This window comes from Acinonyx jubatus, chromosome B4 (genome assembly GCF_027475565.1).
Source record: "Acinonyx jubatus isolate Ajub_Pintada_27869175 chromosome B4, VMU_Ajub_asm_v1.0, whole genome shotgun sequence".
Classification (NCBI taxonomy): Eukaryota; Metazoa; Chordata; class Mammalia; order Carnivora; family Felidae; genus Acinonyx; species Acinonyx jubatus.
In genome coordinates, this window is record NC_069387.1 from 30,642,145 (window position 1) to 30,666,668 (window position 24,524).

General features: G+C 35.4%; 1 protein-coding gene across 29 annotated transcripts in view; it reads right to left on the bottom strand.

Moving 5' to 3' along the window:
- PARD3 (par-3 family cell polarity regulator) overlaps positions 1–24,524 on the bottom strand; it is a 665,533-nt gene that overhangs the window by 245,597 nt on the left and 395,412 nt on the right. For 19 of the 29 annotated variants that reach the window (XM_027073797.2, XM_027073787.2, XM_027073796.2 and 16 more), the window contains 5 exons: positions 23,426–23,551; positions 21,938–22,323; positions 16,993–17,132; positions 14,378–14,506; positions 11,962–12,000 (listed from right to left, as the gene is read on the bottom strand). In XM_027073797.2, coding sequence (XP_026929598.1) covers positions 11,962–12,000; positions 14,378–14,506; positions 16,993–17,132; positions 21,938–22,323; positions 23,426–23,551 — 820 coding nt within the window. The remainder of the gene's footprint in view (positions 1–11,961; positions 12,001–14,377; positions 14,507–16,992; positions 17,133–21,937; positions 22,324–23,425; positions 23,552–24,524) is intronic. The other 10 variants (XM_027073800.2, XM_027073806.2, XM_027073798.2 and 7 more) reach the window with 1 other exon arrangement.

The window sequence follows — 24,524 nt, forward strand, 5'->3', positions numbered from 1 at the left end:
TTTAAGTAGTTGAAAAATAATCATGAGCAGAGTCATCTCTGGGCTTCAGTATATTAAAATACTAGTAAGAGAACACAAAATATTATGAAAAGGGGCAAAAGAAATAGGATATATATGCATGTCATATGGGACCATAAAATTACAGATGTGAGTCCAATAGCTGATTGCAGGCTCTGAAATAAATGACTCAACAAACATTCTACCATTTGTGAAATAAAAGGAGATAAATATAATAAATATATAAAATCTGCCTTCAATGCCTGCTAATATATTGGTCATTGGCCCCAGTTCCTGATACAGAGCTCCAAAAACCCTTGTAATTCCAGGTAAGAGTGTTTGACACAGAACTCCTAAATCCCATGGGATTTTCTGGATGTTAGGGATATCTTTTCTAATGAGGTGACACTTGGTGGGTTCCTTGGTGGCTCCTGAATGGACTCTTATCACCAGAAGCCATGATTAGAGGTTTGGAACTTTAGTCCAAGCCCATTCTCCAAAGAGGGAGAGGGGCTGAAAATGGAGTTAATAATTGATGAGGCATCCATAAAAATCCCAAAAGTATGGGGTTTGGAGAGCTTCCAGGGTGATAAACACATCCATGTACCAGAACGGGGGCACACCCCAACTCCAAAGGAATAGCTCTTGAGCTTGAGGACTTCCAGACTTCACCCTGTATATCTCTTCATTTGGGCTTTCCATGTGTGCCCTTTAAAATATTCTGAGTGGGAGCCAGTCTTGTGGGCTGAGTCCTTAACTTGTGAGGTCTAACACTAATTCCAGAGGGTATCAGAAGTACATGGTGTGGAAAACTCACACATTGAGTGTGAGCAGAACGGCAAGGTGTTTTGCTGCTCATTTTTCCACTATAATTAATTGACTTCTCACTCCCTTTTCCATGGAGTTAGTACCATTATTACACAAAACTGATGAAGTACAAACAAAAAGATGAACACTGCCACATCAAATAAGAGAGATGTGAACAAGGAATACATTAAAGAAAGATAAGTGGACCAAAATAATCACCATCATCATCATCATCGTCTACTTGCAACAAAGCTTATCAAACTGCTGAAAAAAATTTGTTTTAAGTAATGAATCTAAGAATGCAGAAGGTATGGTGAAATGGGCACTTTCTTGCACTACTGGTGAAATATAAAAAGGTACAGACATTTATAGAAGTCAATTTGACAACGCTTATCAAAAGCCTCTACATTTTGTTTATCATTTAACCCAGAAATAGTACTTTAGTAATATGTCCTAAAAAAACTACCAGAGGTCAGGAACAAAGATTTAACTGTTCAGATGTCCACTGCTTTAATAGGACAGCTAAAAATTAAAAACAACCTTTACATATGATATTAAGTAGATTAACACTATTCAGCTATTAACGTGTCTTTAGAAAGTGTCCCATTTGGGGGAAGAGAAAAACATTTATGACTAAGAAATTGGGTTTTATCCTGTGAGCTTTCTTAACTTCTAATACTTCACCCAGTATAAGCCTTGATATCCTATTTTAATAAATTCTTTAATGTCTGTCTTCTCAGTAAAAGCATTAGGAGGAATATATCACTGTGTCCTTCTGCTTAGGACATAACATTCATTACCTACATGATATGTGCCAAGGACATGATATATATTAGCTACATCAGTAAAGAAGAAAATCATTTTAAAAAGTACACATCAAAATGGTGGCACTGAAGTCACATAATTGCAGGTGATTTTTCCCCTCTACGCTGACTGAATTTCATACTATCCACTATACACTACTTTTTGTACTATAAAAATCCCACTATGTGCCATTTCTTTAATTTCTCTTGCTCTTCAAAACCCAGTGTGGGAAAGAAAGGATAGGAGGATGGTTATACATGTTGGGCAGGAGCTGGTGCCCAGAGGGGAAATCTTATGGTAGCTCTCACAAAACCATTATGCAGTAATGCAGAACATCATACTCTCAAGCTAACAAAAGGCTTACAAAAGATTACATTTATTCAATACAAAGAGCTTAAATAATATGCAGTTATCACACATAGGAAGAACGAGCTCTTGTTTGTAATAAAAAGAGGAGGATTTTTTTAAAAAGAGAAGTTATCTTGGTTTCATTTAGTTATTGCACAAAAGAATAGCCCTCCAAATTTCTTTAAGTTATACATTTCAATTTATCCCATATGTGTGATGAATGTTTATACACAGTATCTGTGCTGATATGTTAAGGTTAATTATTCTTATTAGCAAAGTCAAAATGTCACATCTGGCCTTCCTGTACTCTATTCCAAATCAAATGGTAGACGTAAAATAAGTAAAATCTAAAGAATTGATTTGCTTGATTATATAAATACTGATAACAAAATGTTTTTTTTTTTCAGGGGAAATTAGAAAGTATTTTGTTTTTTTTTTGTTTTTTTTTAATATAAGAAATTTATTGTCAAATTGGTTTCCATACAACACCCAGTGCTCATCCCAAAAGGTGCCCTCCTCAATACCCTAACAAAATGTTTTTACAGTTATTAATCTATAATGTCAAGTCATAAAAATCTTTATCAAATTAAAAAATTCCACACAAATCCAAATTGAGGCACATTCTCAAAGTAACTTGTTCTTCAAAACTGAAAAGATAAACTGAAGAAGTGTTCCACATTAAGGAAGACAAAAGAGACATGACAACTAAATTCCACACATGGTCCTGAATTGGAAACCAGAGCAGAATTTGATTCATATGAATTCATTCATTCATTCATTCATTCATTCATTCATTCATCTCTGCTTGCAATAGAGAACATTAATTGGGGCAAGTGGTACTACAATACTGTCAAATCAATGTTAGTTTCATGATTTTGGTAACTCTAATGTGGTTACATAAGAAAATGTCCTTGTTATTAGGATAGACACAGTGAAATATTTACAGATAAAGGGGAATTACATCTACAACTTATTCTCAGTTCAGAAAAAAAATATATATAGTGGGAAGAAAAGGAGAAAAAAGTAGACAGAAGGGGAGTGGAGGATGAAAGATAATTATGTATCAAATGTGGTTAAATAATAACAATTGGGGAATGTGGTGAAGGGTATACTGGAAGTCTCTGTACTATTTTTGAAAGTCTAACATTTCAGAATAAAAATTATATGTAATAACTAATCCAGAATAGTTTTGCTATACCTAAAACACTTTTCATTTTAAAATAGATATTTCTACCAATATAAAAAAATAACCTAAGAGTTCAACAGCAAAGAAATCATATAATAAATTTAAAAAATATTAATTTTATTACTATCCACAAAGGAGGATAATAAAAAAATAACTAAGATTTCTCAGGGAAAGCACACCAAACACTAAGGAACCCCTATCTTACTGTAGTAATAGTAAGAAATTTCAAATGAATTCCTTAAAGTTAACACAGAGATTGACTGTACAAAATCATTATGATATTTGTAATATCATGAAAACATTATTCTATCCCAACTTTGGAGAAACATAGTTTTAAAATAAGTTTGAATTAGGGCATCTGGCTGACTCAGTTGGAAGAGCCCGAGACTCTTGGTCTCAGGGTCGTTAAGTTCAAGCCCCATGTTGGATAGAGAGATTACTAGAAAAAAATAAATTAAAAAAAAAAGTTTGAGCCATTTAATTCAAGCTTTTTCCTTTGAATTATAAGTTTAAAATAAGTTTGAGCATTTAATAGAATAAGATGTTATAAAATGTTTTGTGACAATAGCAATATTTGCTGTTCAAAACCAAACAATTAAGGTCAACATAGGATTAGTATATGATAGTATATTTCTCCATCAAAAAACTCAGAAAAGAAAGTTTTTGTATACTTTTATGTGTTCTCTAGAGTATCAAAATTAATTTACATTATAGGCCTGCAGAAGTGCTTGATGACGAGTTTAACACAATGAATTTGTATAAAAATATTGATGGAGATGTAATGAACCAAAATCCTCTCCCTCCTTATGCTTCCTCTTTGCTTTGTCTGACTTAAGTTTTTTTTTTCTTTCCAGCTTTTTTGAGATATAATTAATATATAACATTGTGAAAGTTTATGGTGTACAATGGGTTGAGTTGATATACTGACATTGAAAAATGATTACCATATTGAAAAATCATTAGCTAACACCTCCACCCATCACATACTTATATATTCTTTTTGTGGTAAGAACAGTTACGGTCTATTCTCTTTGCAACTTTCAAGTATATAATTATTATACTACTTACTATAATCATTATTCTGTACATTAGATCCCCAGAACTTCTTCATCTTATAAGTGGAAGCTTACACTTTTTAACCACATCTCCTGGTTCCTGCCATCACCCAGGCTCTGGTAAACATCATTCTAGTCTGTTTCTATGAGTTTGGCTGTTTTAGATTCCACCTATAAATGATATATAATATTTGCTTCCGTGACTTCTTTCTTGTACTATAATGCCCTCAAGGTCCATCTGTGCTGTTGCAAATGGCAGGATGTCCTTCTTTCTCGTGGCTGAGTAACATTCCATTGTGTGTGTGTGTGTGTGTGTGTGTGTGTGTGTGTGTGTGTATTACATCTTCTTTTTCTATTAATCTATTGATGAACACTTAGGTTATTTCCATATCTTGGCTATTATAAAAAAAAAGTTACAATGAATAGGGGAGTTCAGGGATCTCTTTGGGATCCTGATTTCAATTTCTTTGCATATATACTCAAAAGTGGGATTGCTAGATCATACAGTTCTATTTTTAATGTTATGAGAAACCTCAATACTATTTTCCATTGTAGTTGCACCAATTTACATCCCCCATCAACAGTGCACAGGGTTCCCTTTTCCCACGTTCTCCCGACACTTGTCATTTTGCTTGTCATTTTGAAGATAGTCACTCTAACAGGTGTGAGGTTATTCTTGTGATTTTGATTTGCATTTCCCTGATGATCAATGATGCTCAGTTAAAGGCCAAACAAAATAGAAACATAGTACTTTTTTATGGATCTCTTGATCATTTGTATGTCTTCTCTGGAAAAACTTCTACTCAGTTCCTCTGCCTATTTTTAAATCAGACTGTTTGGATTTTTTGCTATGGGGTTGTATGAGTTCTTCATGTATCTTGGATATTGACCCCTTATCAGATGGATGATTTGCCAACATGTTCTCCCATTCTATAGGTAGTCTTTTCATTCTGTTGATTTCCTTTGCTGTGCAGAAGCTTTTTAATTTGACATAGTTGCATTGTTTATTTTTGCTTTTGGTGTCAAATCCAAAAAATCAGCAGCAAGTCCAACTTCAAGTTGCTACCCGCCCTATCTTCTCGGAGTTTCATGGTTTCATAAATCCACTTAAATCTTTAATCCATTTGTGTTGAAATTTGTGTATGGTGTAAAATGCAACTGTAGTTTCATTCTTTTGCATGTGGGCATCAAGTTTTCTCAACACAACTATCATTTCCCCATTATATATTCTTGGGTCCCTTATCATAATTAAATTGGTCATATATAGATAGGGTTATTTCTGGGCTCTTTATGCTGTTCCATTGAGCCTGTATATCCCTTTTTATGCCAATACTTTACTGTTTTGATTACTGTAGCTTTGTAATATAGTTTGAACTCAGGCAGTTCAATACTTTATTGATCAATACTTTATTGATAGTTTATGATCAATACTTTATTGATACTTACTATCAAGTAAATAAGCTTCTCAGAGGCAGTGTAAAGACTCTAATTTAGCTGTTCTCTCTTAACATTACTTTGGCTGCCAGGGGTCTTTAATAGTTCAGTGTGAATTTTAGTATTGTTTTTCCATGTCTGAGAAAAAAACGTCACTGGGATTTTGATAGGGATTGCATTAAATCTGTAGATCACTTTGGGTGATCTACAATATGGACATTTTCACAATATTAATCCTTTAAATCCATGAGCACTGAGGACATTTCCATTTATTTGTGTCACCGTCAACTTCTTTCACCAATGTCTTACAGTTTTCAGTGTTCGGATTTTTCACCTCCCTGGTTAAATTTATTCCTAAGTATTTCATTTTTTTGATGCTATTGCAAATGGGATTGTTCTCTTAATTTCTTCTACGGTTTTCTCATTTTACAGTGGGGTCATTATGGTAGCATTTACTTGGTCTACTATAACCATTAGTTAAATGAACCTATTAATGATGATGCTTATTATCTAGCTCATTAAATCTCTAAATCAAGACTAAATCTTCTGAAGGTAGCCTATCAAGATGCCTCCTGATCTTCAGGGAGGTTCTCAAAGACTCCCCAATGTTTCCCTGCAGTTTCCGTAGAGAGAACCCATTAACTCTTTTAGAATGCATTTTGAATTCATGACATTAGGCATGGACTATATCTTATCTTTAATGTCTAGTATCATCTCTAAACCATATTATTCTAAAGTCCTACTCTTATCTAATAGCCTTGAATCTGTTTAACATAAAATTATATTTTGGGGGTACCAGGGTGGGTCAGTCAGTTAAGCGTCTGACTTAGGCTCAGGTCATGATCTCAGAGTTCATGAGTTAGAGCCCTGTATTGGGCTCTGTGCTGACAGCTCAGAGTCTGGAGCCTGCTTCAGATTCTGTGTCTCCCTCTGTCTCTGCCCCTCCCCCACTTGCACTCTCTCTCAAAAATAAACATTAAAAAAATTATATTTTGACATGGATCTTACTCAAGAGTTCTTGGGGGCTCAGTAAGCAAGTTTGCATTAGTCCTATTTGAAGCCAATGAAGAAACTGACACTTTGGTAAGTTAAGGCCTTCTAGCCAGCAGGTAAATCCAATAACTCATTGTGATGTTAATTTTATATGTCAGCTTATAGGGTGTTTTTGAATGAGATTCATATTTAAATTAGATAAAACACAAGCCTCCACAATGTGGGTGGAGCCCATTCAATCAGTTAAAGGTCAACCAAAACTCACAGGCCTTCCTGAGCCAAGAGATTGTCCAGGAGACTGACATCATAAGTCATCTGCACCAGTGGCTCTCCAGGGTCTGCAATCCGCTGACTGAAACACTGCAGATTTGGACTTGGTGGCCCTGACAATCACACTAGATAATCCGTTATGCTAAAATCTCTTCCTAAACACAGACGTATCCTATTAGTTCCATTTCTCTGGAGAACCACCGTGACTTAGTACACCCAAGTACTGTCTTGTCCAACCAGGACATCCACATAAGAGTGCTTTCTATCAAGTAAATAAACTTCTCAGAGACAAAGGAGTATGTTCAGGGCACAGAGCAAGTGACACTGAGCCTCTGTTAAATATTTTGGCATTTTGTTCAATCCTGAATGGGTAACTTGAAGCTAAAGTTTCTAATCTTAAAAAAGGACTTCAACTATTTCCATTTTTACCTCAATCTGTACTTTCTGATAGATTAAGTTCTTGTTTTCAGCTTATCTCTTAACTGAGGCAAAAGACACAGTGGGCAAATCATGTCCTCATGGGAACCAAAACTAGCCCCTCAGGCAATAAGGACTCCCCTGAGCCAGCAAGACCCAAGTGTGACTGACCCCAAGACAATGATCAACTAGACATTCACTGCCCACCTGTATGTGTTAGAGACAGTCAGTTAGGTTCTAACAGAAGACCTGGAGGCCAAGAAAAAGGAAGTCAAGGCCAGCTACTGAGAAAGTCAGTTGCCTGTCCTGGCAACAATCCAAAACAAAACCACAAGAAGCTGGATCCAACCAGATAGGCCCAAGATGGCTGACAAAGTAGGCCAGAAACCCCTGACCAAATAAGGAAGAAAAGGCTCAAAACCTGCTTCTGAGAAATCCCCACCCCAAGTAGTGAATATTCCACACCTTCAATATAAGATAGAAACCCAACCCCCAGGGCACTCTCACATCTTGAGAGGATACTTTCACTTTTTTTAGATTTTTTTTTTCAAGTTAATTTATTTGAGAGACAGAGAGAAAGAGAGCCCAAGTGGGGGGAGGAACAGAGAGAGAGGGCGAGACAGAGAAACCTAAGCAGGCTCCACACTGTAACCACAGAGCCTGATGCAGGGCTCAGACTCACAAACCAGGAGATAATGACCTGAGTCAAAACCAAGAGTTGGATGCTTAACCGACTGAGCCACCCAGGCACCCCAGAGTATACTCTCACTTTAATAAACATTCCTGCTTATGTCTCTCGTATGCTCTATTGTTTCTGTCCTGGAATTCTTTCTCATAACAAGACCAAGAGCCTTTGGTGCCATCTTTGGGACAGGCTGGGTTGAGGCCTCAGGGCCTGTGGTCTCTCCAGTTCACCCAGCAACACTTGTACCCACCGACCTTTGCTCCACATTTGCCTTATATAAACCTAGAAGTATATTCAGCACTTTGGAGACAATCTTTGAGATATTAGCCTACTGTCTTCCTGGTGTTGGCCTCACTGAAATAAATCCCTCTCTTGTTTCACCTCCAGCCGTCTCTCTGCCTCTGGATTTTGTCAGGAGCAAGCGTCTGAACCTGGTGTATTTGGGACCCAAGAGCTACATGTTCTTGTACCATTGCACCCTGGCTACAATCTGCTGGTCTCATTAATTAAGATGATATTTAGAAGACAATCTGCTGGTCTCATTAATTAAGATGATATTTAGAATACGTACAGAAAACTTATATCTCATCAATTCAAGAGGTCTAGTAGTCACTGAACTTACTCAACATACCTTAATGACATATTTTCAATTTCTCAGACTAAATCAGTTATGGGTCATTGTAATAATCAACGAACAAACGATTAATTGAGTTTTAGGACCTATCTATTCTCGAGGTGCGTACAATTACATAAAAGTTTAAATAACAAATATCAGAGAATTTCAAGACTTGAATGAATTTAATGACTTGCCCTCAAAAGGTGCAAAGAGAAGCAGAGGCCCAGGAAGTCAATTTTTTTTAAGTTATAAATGTAACATGAAGCCTTAAAAAACCCAAAATGGTATTATATTATATACATAGTAAGAGCAGGAACAAAGGCACAGATGTGAGAGGACACATTAAAAACAAAACAAATAAACAACAACAACAAAACACCAAGAAACGGAAAAGAAAATATTTAGAAAAAAACCTGGGATTTCTGACTCAGTTCAGAAAACCCTCATTAGAAAAAATTTCCATTGTAATCAGAAATCAGACCCACATACATATGCATATAACTTCTTTTGTTAGTGATTGGATTGTCATTTGCTGGGCAAATTTTCTCCTGAACACACAAGACTAGTGGGTGAGAAGTGGAATGAAATGGACCTTGGAATTCTCAGTGGAATACTCCATTGAAAGCCCATGTCACTTCTTCCCTTTAGTGATTGAAAAGGTCAAGACTAATCATCAATTTCCCCACCAGGACTGCCTAAATGTTTTCAGAGAATATGTCTATCTTTACAGCTTACAGCAAGATTTTGTCTCACACTGTCCTAGACCTTAACAGGTGGTGATTATGGGCAATGCCCCCAACTCCCCCCTGCCCCAACACACTAGAAAATCCTCATATAACTTTTGATTCCCCAAAAACTTCACCAATAGCTTACTGATGACCAGAAGCCTTACCGATAACAGAAACGGTCGATTAACACCTATTTTGTGATATGTATTATACACCGTATTCTTACAATAAAGTAAACTAGAGAAAAGAAAATACTATTAAATAAATCATAAGGAAGAAAAAATACGTTTACAGTACTGCACCATATTTATAAAAAAAAAAAAAATCCACATATACATGGACCCACGCTGTTCAAACCCTCATTCAAGGGTTAACTGAACTTTATGTGTGAAATCATTCTGTTTTGCTAAAAGCTCTGTAAGAAGATTCTAACAATAAAGGGGTGGTTATTTACTGACGGTCACATTGCAAAATACTTCCCCTGTTTGGCATTTACCTTTTCACTATTTCATGGTATGGTTACTGCTATACAAAAGTTACACACATGCACACACGCGTGCGCGCGCACACACACACACACACACACAAACACACACATAAATCTATTTATCTAATGACATTTTGGTTTTGCCCTGCTTGGACAAACATTCAGTACCCAAAGTTAACAGAAATTTTTCACATATTTTTAATTTATATTCTTGTTTACATATTTTTAAATGTTTTTAATATTGTTTAAGGTTTAATTTCATAACCAACTGGGATTTACTTTGGTGTATGGTGAGAAAAAAATGTAACTTTTTAAAGTGAATAGCCAATTTTTTAAAACATGAAATAAACCATAGTTTACCACTATTTTGAAATACCACCTTTAACATATACATCAGGTCTGTTTCTATTTTGCTAACGTGTTCAAATGTTCTCTTTGTCTATTCCTGTAACAAATATCATGCTATCTTAAGAATTTTAGCTCTACAGTACATTTTGCCATCATTATTGCCTATGAAATAGTACAGATCACACTTGTGCCCAGTTGAAATTCTTTAAAATCAATCTGTCCAATTTCCCCTACCATTTCCACCTACTCCCACCATATTCATACACAAATACCACTGTGATTTTGATTAGTTATCACTGACCAACTGATTTTATGAATAAAAAACTATGACTATAAATTTTCTATCATTCATATTTCTGAACGTGTAATATTTTCAAGGTTGTTTACTGATTTTCCTCCGAGGTCTGACTTGTTAACCATGATTGTGATTATAGAATATTTTAAAATAACATTTTGTTTATTAGATTCAAAGTTATCTGTTTATGAGTATGTAAAGAGAAACCAAACCTGTTAACTATGTTATTCAAATTCTTCACACTCTTATTTTTTTTTCCTACCTACTATGACAGTTTTGAAAAATACACACTAGCATCATCCACTGGAGATATGGTTTTGTTAAATTTTCCTTGTACTTAGAAGAATTTGGGAATGATACGCTTTTATGCCATGTTGTTTGATGTATAAAGCATCATGACTGTTAGAATTTCTACTGGATGTTATGTGTCAATATAAAACATCCTATCTTTTTACCCCATGCCAGGCAACCACACTAAAAACCATACTTTCAGAGACTGAAAAGGCTGATATGGCAATCCCTACTTTCATTACATTAGCATTGCCTGCTAGAACTCAACTTACTCCTTTATTTCCAGGTCGTATTAAGATTTGTCTAACAGAATAGAACTAGGTTTGCATTTTAATCTCAGCTGTGAGTGGTTACTTTTATTAAGAAAAATTACCTGTTATAATATGCTACATTAACTTATAAGTAAAATACTTGTAATGGCTATAAGTTAATATGACAACTAATATGTTTAGCCTAATTACAGATGTATCACTTTATTTTTTCTGTTTATGATACTTTTTTTTTAAGATAATTAATTCTATTTTTTTTTAAATTTTTTTTAACGTTTATTTATTTTTGAGACAGAGAGAGACAGAGCATGAACAGGGGAGGGGCAGAGAGAGAGGGAGACACAGAATCTGAAACAGGCTCCATGCTCTGAGCCGTCAGCACAGAGCCCGACGCGGGGCTCGATCTCACGGGCCGTGAGATCATGACCTGAGCCGAAGTCAGACGCTTAACTGACCGAGCCACCCAGGCGCCCCTATGATACTTTTATTGTGCTTTCAGCCCTCCCTATTTTTTCTGTGCCTGAATCAAGTCTTCTTTTTTATTTATGTTTTTACTTTGTAGCCGCTGAAAATATAACATGTCACAACTCATGAAGACTTTTATATGTATGTCAAACTACTACACTTACCAAATTTTGGTCCCTCTTATTGTGAAGGTGAACACCAAACTATTCTAATGTCTCTCTCTGTTCTAACCCTGTTTACCCAAAGGAAATCATGAAACATCATCCATCTAGGGTATTAACAATAAGTCACCTTAAGATGAGACCAGTTGGGAATTTAATGTATCTATAGATACTATGTAGTACTATGTAGTATCTATTGTGAGTGAGGAAGAGGGAGGACAAGTAACTTCATATTTAATTAGTCAGAAGTTAGTTCCATTTATCTCTTCAACATCTCTGCATCCTGCAAAAGACAAAGCTCTTACCGTTTCTTTTGGAATCTGCATCTGGCTTGGCTCTGCATTCTAGAAGAATTGAAGAAAAATATAAATACAGACTGACCGAAGCCATCTTCAACACACAGGGACACAAAGCTTGACTCTACAGGAAATTTTGCTGGTTCTTAAATTCCACAAAATATAAGGCAGGTGATTATATTATGGCTGATGTATTACTGTCTTCCAAACTTTCACTGATGTGATTATATTATCTTATATGTATGTGTGTGTGTATGTGTGTGTGTGTGTGCATGTGATACAGTTATATTATCTTGTGTGTGTGTGCGTGTGTGTTAAGACATTTTCCTAGATGTAAATTCTGACTCCCTCACTCACAGTATATCATGAATTTATTATTTGGAAGAAAACAAATCTCACCAGACTGCCTCTCTATTCGTGGCACTGTTTCTAATTCTGTTTTTTGCATTTCCCAACTACGTCAAAGTTATGAGGTATATTTTAATTTGATAGCTAGACCAGATAATAACAGTCTGAACCATAAGTATTATATGATAAATACTACACCGGTTACAAATGTGATGTGTTTCATATATTATAGAGTTGCTTTAATTAGATAGATATTTAAAGGTTGATTTATTTAAAAAAAAAAAAGGCACATATTGATAAAAGTATTTTGTTTTAGACACAGAATTTAAACACAGACACCCCAAACAGAGGAAAAGAGTTTTGTTAATTGGATTCAAAGATCATTTTAAATGCAATCCCCCACTTTAAGTTTTTCAGAATTATATTCTTTGAAATCTTAAAAAGCAGCTGCAACATGAATAATAGACTGACGGCCTACTGGCTCACTCCTTAATGAAAAGCTCACAAGCAATAAATTAAATAACCAAGAGAAAAAAAAAAATAAGCAGCAGAAGGGGAAAACAGAAGCCTGGAAGATCAAAATTGGACAAGAAGAACCTGAATAACCTTAAGCTGGCTGCCTGTTGGCACTAAGTCTGAGAAGGGCCCGCTGAAGAGTGGTGTTTGAGCTTTGGCAATCTGATGATGCTAACTATTACACAGGCTAAGATGTACCGAGGAAGAATTAAAGCTTCAGCAAATCACAGCTAAAGCCTAGTATTTTTTTTTAAGTGCTCATTTACAATTTAATAGAGACATCTCCAGATTTAGGATCAGGTGGCATTTTAAGCACAAAATTGGATAACAGTGGGGGGAAAATGGAAAACTGAATTTAAATTCAGAAATAATGCATTCAACATTTTAAAATAGAAATAAAGACATTTTTATAATTTTCAAAATCTACTTAAAACACAAGTGTTCAGTTTTCAGCCCTATCACAATCTGAAATTCCATGAAATCACAGTAAATTTGGGTAACCTGGGGATGTAGTATTCCTACACTGAAATATATCTGGCTTATGATAAAAAGAAAATTTTAATAACCACGACACATCCATACTTGAAATATTAGCATAAGAGACTTAAGGCTCTTATGCCATAAGAGACAGGGCAAATTTGGGAACTGGGCCCCCTTAAACCTTGACACTCCAGTAGATACAGATTAATTGTTGCAGACAGCCTAAGAACTAACTGAAAGAGATGTCAAATGTTCTAATATGGCCCAACTCAAATCTGTTTTGAAATATTTAAAATACCACTTGTCCCAGAAATAAAACAATTTTCTTACCACATCAAAAGATAAAAGTGATTCCTCCAATTATGTTGTTTTTACACAATAAATGAAACCTGGCACTTTTTGCAGAAAAACATTCAAACTATGTCAGTTTAGTATACATATTTCATTCACACCAATACTATGTAAATACCTCTTGAATTTAGACATATTGATACACATATAAAAAATGAAATAAATAGCAAACAAATGCCTTTTTGTTTCTGTGTCATTCCAAATAAGGTCTATATTAGTAATTGATGGCCATGGGACTCAGTGCCACTCAGGACTCCTTACTTTCAACAATAATACTTTAAGGTACTCTTTTCATACAATAGTAAGCAAGAAGCTTCATTTGGTTTAGCTAAATGCATTATGAAATCTGAAATATGAAAATTTGTCATATGTAGTGGAGAAGATGGCACGTTTTCAACACCAGCCTTTGAAGTGACAGTTATGAAATAATCAACATCTCTGTATTCAATCAGTCCATCTGAAAGTGTTCAGTAATAAACATGTGCTGTCCTAGAAAATATCCATGTAATTTGATTTTTAAAGACCCCTACATTCAAAATTGTGAATATCTATTTCCAAAACTAAAAAGAATATAAGAAAAAAAATGCTTATATTCAGTTAAGGCTGAAAGATATATAAAACATATACACTACTTGGAAAATGTCTTAGTAAACATGGGCCATCAGGTGGCTAGTCCAGATCCCTGGCTCATGTTCATCAGAAATCATTCATCTGCTCTAAATTTACACACCAGTTCCCTTGGGTGGAAGGCATCTTCTTGGCGAAAGACCAGAAGGCTCACGGTCCCTTCCATCTTGGTGCTTCTCAACAGGGAAACAACTTCCTCTTGGGATTTGCCTGCTAAATCGACTCCATTTACCTAAAACAAATAAAAAGTTTTCAGCTGCAATCCTATGCAAACGTAAGACAGAAGAAAAGACACACATCGTAGAACCAATCATGTCTACGATGGAGCACAATTCATTTCATGGTAAATTCTTCCATGATCTGCTAGCCACCAGGCTGTTGTGGTTAACAAAGAAATATAGACTAGGTATCTAGAAGTGAGCCAGGAAGCAGTAAATCTTTTAGTGCTCTTTAATAAACCAAAAGCCACAGCTACCAGAGCACTAACAAGTAACAAGCAATAAACAAGCACTATATCCAAATTATCATGTTAACACAAAACTTACTGGCTTTGAACTGAGATATCTTGATGGCCTTGTGTATCATAGATTTTCTTATAAGAAAATAACAAGGTTATAGGGGATAGTAAAACCACACTAAAATTTTTTGGTATAACTTTCAATGAAATTTTACTGAAAACTATGAAGATAATTTTTTATCCCTAAAAGGCAAGCATTAAGGAAGAATGCAGAATGATAATAACATTTTTGAAGGGGTAGCAATAGTTTGAGGTAGCAATACCTCAATATTTTTCAATGGTTTAAGAGAATTCTACCAAAACAAAGAGATTTAAAATAGCCAATTCCTGAGGAATCTCATCATTTTGATCTTTAAGAAGTATAACATTATCAGATAGCAGTATACACTTAAAAGAAAAGTGAAAATTTCTTTTAAAAACTATTCAGTATTCACTTTAGACAAAAATAAAATTTTGTCAAAGGCAACAAAGTATATTATTTAAATTGTAATATCAAAATATCCTTGTAGTTAAAATATGTTTTGGAATCTTTCCCTCTCCACCAAACACAATCTACCACCACTCAATGTATGCTAGTAAGTGAATGCGTGAAAGATTTAAGAATAATAGGTTTAAAGAAAGGAAAAATTTCCAGGTAATAAAAAAATTACTGATTTGATACTATTTTTTTTAAGATATGCGTTCCAATTTCCAGATGCTCAGAAAAACTGCTCAAAAGATTGTTGATATTGTATAGCTACAAGTACAAATCGTGGAAAGTTAGGCTTAAAATGTTTGAAAATGCAGTTTCAAAGAAAGCTGACAGCTACAGAAAATAAAACCTAACTCTAAAGAAATACAGGTTGGAGGTTCTTCCCAATGTTCAAAAATAGAAATACTGCCTTTGTGATGTGTTGAGAGTAAAGCAATTATGTGAGGAAAGAAAGCAAGCAAGAAAGCAAGCAAGCAAGCAGGAAAGCAAAGGAAGGGAAGGAAGGGAAGGAAGGGAAGGAAGGGAAGGAAGGAAGGAAGGAAGGGAAGGAAGGAAGGAAGGAAGGAAGGGAGGGAGGGAGGGAGGGAGGGAGGGAGTGGGGCTGGTGCAGGACACACATTTTTGACACTCAGAGGCAAAGATGACTAGATTCAAGTCCTGTGTGAGCTTCCTACTACTTAAAAAAAAGCTACAAATGCAAATTTGGACTAATACTACTCAGTTTACGCCCCAAGGACAAGTGGTCCTTTCTGGAAACAACACTCTAAATATAATTCATACTCAGACTTTTCCTTTTATTTAGATTGTATCAGTGCCCCTTTAAAAAATGGTGTCACATGAACAATACGACCAGGAAAGAAGTAAGATTTAAGAAATCTAGGCCCAAAATGTGGACATAGAAAAATCTGAAAGGCAATCCTTTGCTCAATTACTTTTCAAGAAACCTCAATCTGCAGAATTCGAAACTACATATGAAGTTATGAGTAAAGAAGAAAAGGTAATGCAATAAAAATGTCCTCTTAACATTAGGGTTTGAATACTAGTTAAAATTAGGAAACACAATATATGCTGCTAAGAATACAGACTATGTTCTCGGAAGAAAACGCTAAGAAAAATGACTAGTAAGATTTTTTCAACCTTTCTTCCTTTTATTTCTATATATACAAATGATCACACACACAGAAATTTCTATGTATGTTTACGTATGTCTAAGATGGTCTCAAAGACCGATGAACTGAAACTCCTGAGGTACAGAAAAGGAAATTCTGAAAAACTATTTTCTTTCTGACATTTGATTTTTATGTCTCAATTCATTCTCCATGCTGCCATTTCAAAATTTCCTCTCATCAAGACACACTGTTTTCATTTATTACATTTGTCTGTGTTCTGATTACAAACTAGATATCATTTCTATATTACCAGACATAAATTTAAAGCCATCTAGAAATATAACCTAACAGACACTGTACTTACATAATGACAAATGTTATCTCATAAACCAAATGTCTGAGTAACTAAAAATTTATGAGCAAATTCAATGAAAAGATATTTCTCATCAAATAACATAGAAAAAGTAGAAGTAAAGCAGAAATTCACTGTTTTATGATGTGTACTTCTGTTAAAATATATAATTTATTTTCATATTTATGAAAATGTGACAAATGAACTGACCCTTAAAAATGGAACTTTTTAGCACTCACAGCACTTTTGACTTTTAGAAGTCACTCACCTCTATAAGTCTATCTCCTGCCTTGAGTCTGCCGTCCTGGATGGCGGCCCCCCTGGGGAGGATGTTTTTCACATAAATTGGAGCTGAGCCACCTATTGTTACATCTCGGGAAGTGATGCTGAATCCCAAACCTTCTGTACCTAAACATATAACAACAACAAAAGAAGTAAATGAGATACCTTGAAGTTCACAGGTGTATGGCACATAAAGGATTTGTTATTCTCTAGTGTTCACAGGGGCCTACATTGCTTTTAATACCATAAAGATTTTAATAGCTTTTTCAAAGTAGACTAAATTATGGAAGCTTTAAATGGTTTATACTTCAAAATTCTTTAATCAAAGAAGAAATGTGAATCTAGTCCAAGATAAATGAAAGGTAATATACAAATACCACAGCTAAACGTTTTAAACTGGCCTGAATGTTTCGTGTGAAATAAATTTAACTCTCCATGTGGAAAAAAATTCTGACACAATCCACAGTACCCCCAAAATCAATCATTATTGTACAATACTGGTATCCAGATTTAAAGGGTAGGAGATGAAGCAAGGAAAGAGAAAATGATCAGGAGATGGAAAAGAAATAGGGAAAAGAGAAGTTTTACTAGATACAGATATCAGAACCTCCCAAAACTGTAATTACAACAATTTACTGACAGGACCTAGATTTGTTCACCTAAATCTCACCCTACATATTCTCGATCAATCAGTAAAATTTTTAAAATAAAATACAAAGGCAAATTATCCAGTGAAGACCCCATCTCTGATCATAGTTAACAAGTCTACAGATCATCATATTATGTTTAAAAGTACTGAGGGGTGCCTCATGGCTCAGTCAGTTGCGTGTCTGACTTCAGCTCAGGTCATGCTCTCATGGCTCTTGAGTTCGAGCTCCGCACTGGGCTCTATGCTTACAGCTCAGAGCCTGGAGACTGCTTCAGATTCTGTGTCTCTCTCTCTGCCCCTCCCCAGCTCATGCTTTGTCTCTCTCAAAAATAAATGAACATTAAAAAAATAAAATAAAATAAAATAAATAAAATAAAATAAAATAAAAGTACTGAAATTAACAAGGCCTTTATGAACTACTGCAACATTCCGTAGAATTTAAATTCTAGGTTCTTCAAGCAGCTTTCTTGATAGGCACTCATAAGGGCAATGCAGTGCAGAAAAAGGGTTATAGTTACTAGAATCAACAGAAAACAAGCCAAAATGAGCCAAGAAAAAATGTAAAGACTACAACAAATTTCTAATGAATCACACAATTTTTATAACACTTCTAATAATGATTAATTTCTACCTGAGCTTTTTAAATGTTTTATTAATGTTTATTCATTTTTTTGAGAGCAAGCAAGCAAGCGAGTTGGGGAGGAGCAGAGAGGGAGGGAGACACAGCATCCAAAGCAGGCTCCAGGCTCTGAGCTGCCAGCACAGAGCCCGATGTGGGACTCAAACTTATTATCCGCAAGATCATGACCTGAGCCGAAGTCAGACACTTAACCGACTAAGCCACCCAGGCGCCCCTTTAATTTTTTTTTAATGTTTATTCATTTTTTTGTTTGAGAGATAGACAGAGAACAAACAGGGGAGGGGCAGAGAGAGAGGGAGACATAGAATCCAAAGCAGGCTCCAGGCTCCAAGCTGTTACCACAGAGCCTGATGCAGGGCTCGAACCAACAAACCGTGAGTGAGATCATGACCTGAGCCAAAGTCAGATGCGTAACCGAGCCACCCAGGCACCAAAACCAGAACTTTTTAAAGTTAGTCTGGGAGCACCCGGGTGGCTTAGTCAGTTAAGTGCCCAACTCTTGATTTTAGCTCAGGTCATGATCTCATGATTCCTGAGATGGAGCCTCACGTTGGGCTTTTCCCTGACAGTGTGGATCCTGCTTGGAATTGTCTCTCTCTCCCTGCCCCTTTCCTACTTGCACTTGCTGGCACACACTCTCTCTCTCTGTCTCAAAATAAATAAGGAAATATATTAAAACATTAAAAAATAAAAAGTTACTTTTTAGGATATTGGTTTCCATTTCAGTCAAAATGGTACTAGGAGAAATATTGCTCATGTGGGAAGAATAAAGAGCTACATAAAGGTGAATAATCTGCAGAAGAATACACTAACTTGGTGCAACACTCAATACGGAACCATAAGCAAGAGTATAAATCTGTAAGTAAATGATTTGAGTTAGTAACTGTGAATGAAAACGTGGCTTAAAGAAGAAACAAAGCTGAAATGAAGGGAAAAAAATTACATTCTGTTGTTATACCTGTAACAAAACCTACCCTACATGTTTTCAAGTTCTTATAAAACATTCATTTACATCAAGTCTGAAGTCACTTTAACAATGTGCCTGGACTGTTAATTTTTGAGTCTTACGTGCTGAAGACTTGAATGGCATCTTGTCTATATGAAATTTTCCTAATTATTCTTCTGGGATGTTTCCATATGTCTCTGGCTTTCATGAAACTCTAATGACTTGCAATAACATTTATTAAGAAAGAATTCTAAATTATTCTCCTTTCATAATATTAATTTGTATGAACCACAAAGACTGACTGTTACATGAACCTCAATACTATTAAAATATCAGCAATAACCCCTAAATCTGTAAGCTAAAAGTCCAGGCAATGACCTTTAAAAGAAAGATAAATAGATATCAATTTTCATTTAGCAAAGCCAACAAAACATTTTGCACTGACTGAAACAGATTACTGACCTTCTCCTCTGACTTTATTAAAAAGCTAATTTCTACAAAAGAGCAGGGTACTTGAGAATGGCAAAATGGCAATAAATATTAAGAAATCATAATTACGGAAGCAAGTACATAAAGGGCTATCCTATTTTGTCATGTTATATGACAGGGTTCCTAAATTATGCCAAAGAATCATTAAAATGAAGGCCTGTCTTTTTAGTAAATAGAATTGAACTCAGTTTATGAAGAACTATCATTCAAAGCATGTCAGTTCACCTTGGACTGAGTTTAAAATTTAACACCAACACACCCTAAGTTTTTGATGGACTTCATCAAAATGTTAAAATGTAACAATCCTAATTGGTAAAAATCTTAGCAGCTGGCTACAATGAAAGCATGTTCAACTCTCATACAATCATTATTTTTAAAATATGTATTCAGCATTAATGGAAGAGAATCAGCTTTCTTCACTCTCATTTATCATAAACGTAATTTATTTTTCAAATAAAATTATTTCTAACTATTGACAGAATACACAGTTGGTTTCAGCCTTTTGTCATACATTCTCATAGTAAATTAAAATGAAGATAGAGCCATGAGGCTCTATATCATTTAGAATCCTCAAAGTCAGAAAAACATTTCAAAGAAAACCATTGTTTCCATTTTTCTAATCTTGATGATTGAGTGCAGTCTTTCTCCATTAGCTGTGTCAATGTAATCATATCTTTTTAAATGCTATTAAAATAAAACTGTTAATTTTTGTGTTCAAAGGAATGCTTCTTTTAGTGGCAAATAAAATTTCACTTTATCTAAAAGTTCATATTGTTTCATAAGTTGTTAATATACAATTGTGTGAAAAACCATAATTAACTAAATGAATACGCCTGTCAGTGTACAAGGGCAATGGTATTTATAAACTGATATCTTTATGACAAGAGCCAAGTAAAATATTTTCCCTTTGTTGAGAGATCCCAGGCAGAATTTTATCTTTTATACAATTCCATTTGTGTTTCTTAACCTGTTTTTGCTTAAAAAACAGGGCCTGTCATTTGAGTAGAGGAAAAGTAAGACAGGATCTGATATTTATCTCATTCAGGAATTAACAAAGCTAAACGGGGTTTATGCTGATATAACTTTGCATTTGTAAGAGGTTTCAAAGTGGAGTAAAGCTGTCAATTCCTGATCATGTCAACCAGGTATCTGGAGCTTAAAAGTCAGTAACCAGAAATAAGGAGTTTGTGGTTCACATAAAGTTCAATGAAAGAATATGATTAGAAAGGAAACAGGAATCTCAGAGTTTACATCCTTGTAAACCTTGCTCCAAATGGAAAGAAGAATGGTCTAAATGTCAGGATATGGAAAATGTTCTAGTAAGAATCTGCTGCCAACAGCCATGTGACTTAAGGAAATCACTCAATATCTCTTGGATTCATTTCCATCCAACTGTAGGAGTTGGTTGAGCTCACAAAAAGAAAAAGATTCTTTATGACATCATTTTGAAAGACATGATTTAAAAATACATCAAAATGTCCAGCTAAAACGAATGATTAACAGCAAAAATGTACCTTGATGCCTCGAGGGGACAGTGTTTGGAAATCAGAAAATCAAGCCTACTAGTCAGCTCTGAGTGTTTGAGAAGAACAAAATGGAAAAGTATGCTTCCTATATAAAAAGATGCATAGACTATGGAATGGATACTTAAATAAATTAATAGATGTAAGATGTATGTAATAAAGAGTTGGCAAGTCTCATTAGAATTTCCCTTGTCACCCTAAGAAAGGGAAGTAGTTCAATATTCTGGAAAAGTAGGAGACAAGGAGCCAATGGAACTACCTGCTTGGTGAACCTACTTTCTACCACGAACCGCTACAGCTCCAAACCAATCAATCACTTGCCCTTGCCAAAATGATCGGGTTGAAATGGAGGAGCTCTAAAGTCTTCTTTGAGAGCTGTATCTGAATATCGAAGGGGGTCATCTAAACAGGCAATTCCTCATTACTGTTTTGGGTTTAAGAGTAATATCCTGAAAGCAATTACCTCTGTTACCAAAAAGTTTTACTGCTACCTTCTTCACACAAGCTTACTTTTAAGACTTTATTCTCTGAACTTTGTATGTTAATTCTGAAATAGCAAAATGAACCTGAAAAGCATAAGAAATACAATTTTAAATATTTTTAAGTGATTATATCAGTTCTTTCACAGAATAATGGGTTGATTTTTAAAATAAATTCCACAAAACAAAACAAGGAGGTTCATACCTTTCTTCAGCTGGATGTTAAGCCTCTTGCCTATTTTTTTGGTGTTGTAACCACTGCTTACATTGGTACTAAATATATTTTGGGTTGCCGGAGCTGGAGCTGAGGGCGGTTTTCCGGAGGGGTGTGTGCTCTGAGGTAGTAGTCTGGGATGAGGGTCTATCTGCTCGGGCGGGTGGTTCAGTCGGGGTGTTCTCTGCAGGGCCTGAAGGCCTGCACTGTTCGCACTCCTGTTCTCGATATACTGGCTGTCCGGACTAAAGCGGCTTGAATAGTAATTGTTCTTCTCACTTTGGGATAGTTGTTCATACTGCTCTTTATTTGCTGCAGGAACCACATGGAACCAAATGATGGGGGTACGCATGGCTTGGCGAAACATATGTTGTGCTCTGGGTTTGAGAAAGAATGGAAAATTAGCAAAAGGAGACTGGCAGACTAGGAGATATTATGAGCTTAATTAAGTACACTAATTAAGAAACAAGAACTGATAGACTTCGTTGAAACTGAAAAACAAAATTCTAATATCCCATTTATCAATCAAGTTTGTAAGCTCTGATAAAAGAATAGCTGTTTCTCCAAATACAAATTTCTCATTCTCAAACTAAAAATGACACAACTGTCTACAACTGCAGATAAAGTACTATAATCTCAATCACAAATCATTAAATAATAATTTTAAGCACAACAGAGGTGTTATACTTGCGATAGGAATAGAAATTAAATAGAATGTTGTCTCTATGATGTTATCCAATACATTTAAAAAATAAATCAAAGGGGATGACTTGAGTTCTTGAAGAAATGAATATACTTATAAATACACTTAGAAAACTATAGAGAGCAACTATCCATTATCAGCAAAATTAATTCAAGTCTGTGTATGCAAAGATCTCAAGAACACCGATGTGACTCAAAATATGAAAAGTTTTGGTCCCAGTGCATTTCTGTCACCAACCTGAGAAACTGCTCCAACTCTCACTGGTTCCCGACTCAGAACATACACCACGTCCTTCTGATTTCTGCTCACTCCTGCCTTGTTTTTTATAAGACCTGGACAACTGTCATCTTTTTAATTGAATGAGGACTTGAATCAGGATAAAGAAAATCTGAGTGGACCACACTGTGCTCACAGGAGCTCTCTCCGCTTATCCATACGCAGTCATGATGTGCAACAAAGTTGGAAATGTGAGTTAAAGGATAATAAAAACTAGCACACTGGCAAATTTTCCAAAAGGTGAGGAAGTAGAAAAATTGTGAAGTCAAAATCGGACCCACATTATTTTAAGAAGCACTCTATCAGTCAGAGGGCATTTTGAAATATAGTCTAATAGTAATTACCTGGAGTTTGATTAAATTTTTAAAAGCTAGATAACAGCAGAAAATACTTCTCTCCAGGATAAGGACAGAGGCACAGACGTGGCTAGAAGCGTTGCAATGCGCTACACTGTCTCGTGCCGAAAGCACAAAAGAACAGAATAGCCGGCATACACTTACTGTTCAAATCTTCTATTTCGAAGGTCGCCATCATTAATCCTGACAATGCAATCATTCTCATGAAAAAGGTTTTCTTGTTCAGCTTTACCACCTTTCTCCAATCGTTTTACTAATAACCCCAGGGTTCTGGAACATTAAGAATGCAAATCATTACACATGTAATATTTCTACCATGCACAATGCCCTACTGCTTTAATGCTGGTACTATATTTACAAAGACTTCCTGATAAAGAAGTGTATTAAATCGTTATCAATACATTTGAAAATAACACCAACACAAAAAGCACAACGGTATAAATGATGTGTAGAAATGGATCCTTTCAATAAATGTAAGAAATTGTTTCCGGCTTGTCAGGATTATGTTTCCGAAACAAACCGTGTACTTCTCTCCACGCTTAGAAATGCTTCAAACAGAGCTCGCCTGATGGTTCAGTGGATATTGCAGTGTGGAACATAGATGAGTGTGTATTTGTGAATAGCTTTGGCTATTTCGGTTTTCTGTTTGAAGCCAGCCAGTACACTGCGGACGGCAAAGCCCATCTATCTCTCTGTGAAAGCGCAGGTAACGAAGAAAGGTGAACCTCACCACATTGTGCATTTGTGAAGAAAAATAGGAAAGTTTCTGTTCTTGGCATCTGAATCTGATAGTTCCTAATATTCTGAATTTCAACATCTTGTTAGGTCTCCCAAATGCAACTAATTTGTTGCCACTATTTCCATTTGAAAACAAATAGGACAAAGCCAGTGGCAGCTCAAATAACATCAGTCACCTCTTAACATGGGCTCAAATGGCAGGTTGAAAGAAAAGCCTGAATGAACTTAAAAGTTCTCCAAAGAGACCAATAGGGAGATAAAAAAGCAAAAATTATTACTGTCACTTGGTCTAGAGCACTAATTTCTTGACTGACGGGAAGGACAGTCTAGATACCCTGGGACAAGAGGCAAACATTATATGGCAGAGTACAAGGAACATGAATCTTCACCTACTTCTGGTGCTGTGACTGACTTGATAGTTCACATAAATTATATATGATAATCATGTTAAAATTTTTATGACTCTTTGGCCTGTCCAAAGCTTGGGTCTTCTTTCATAATCCTA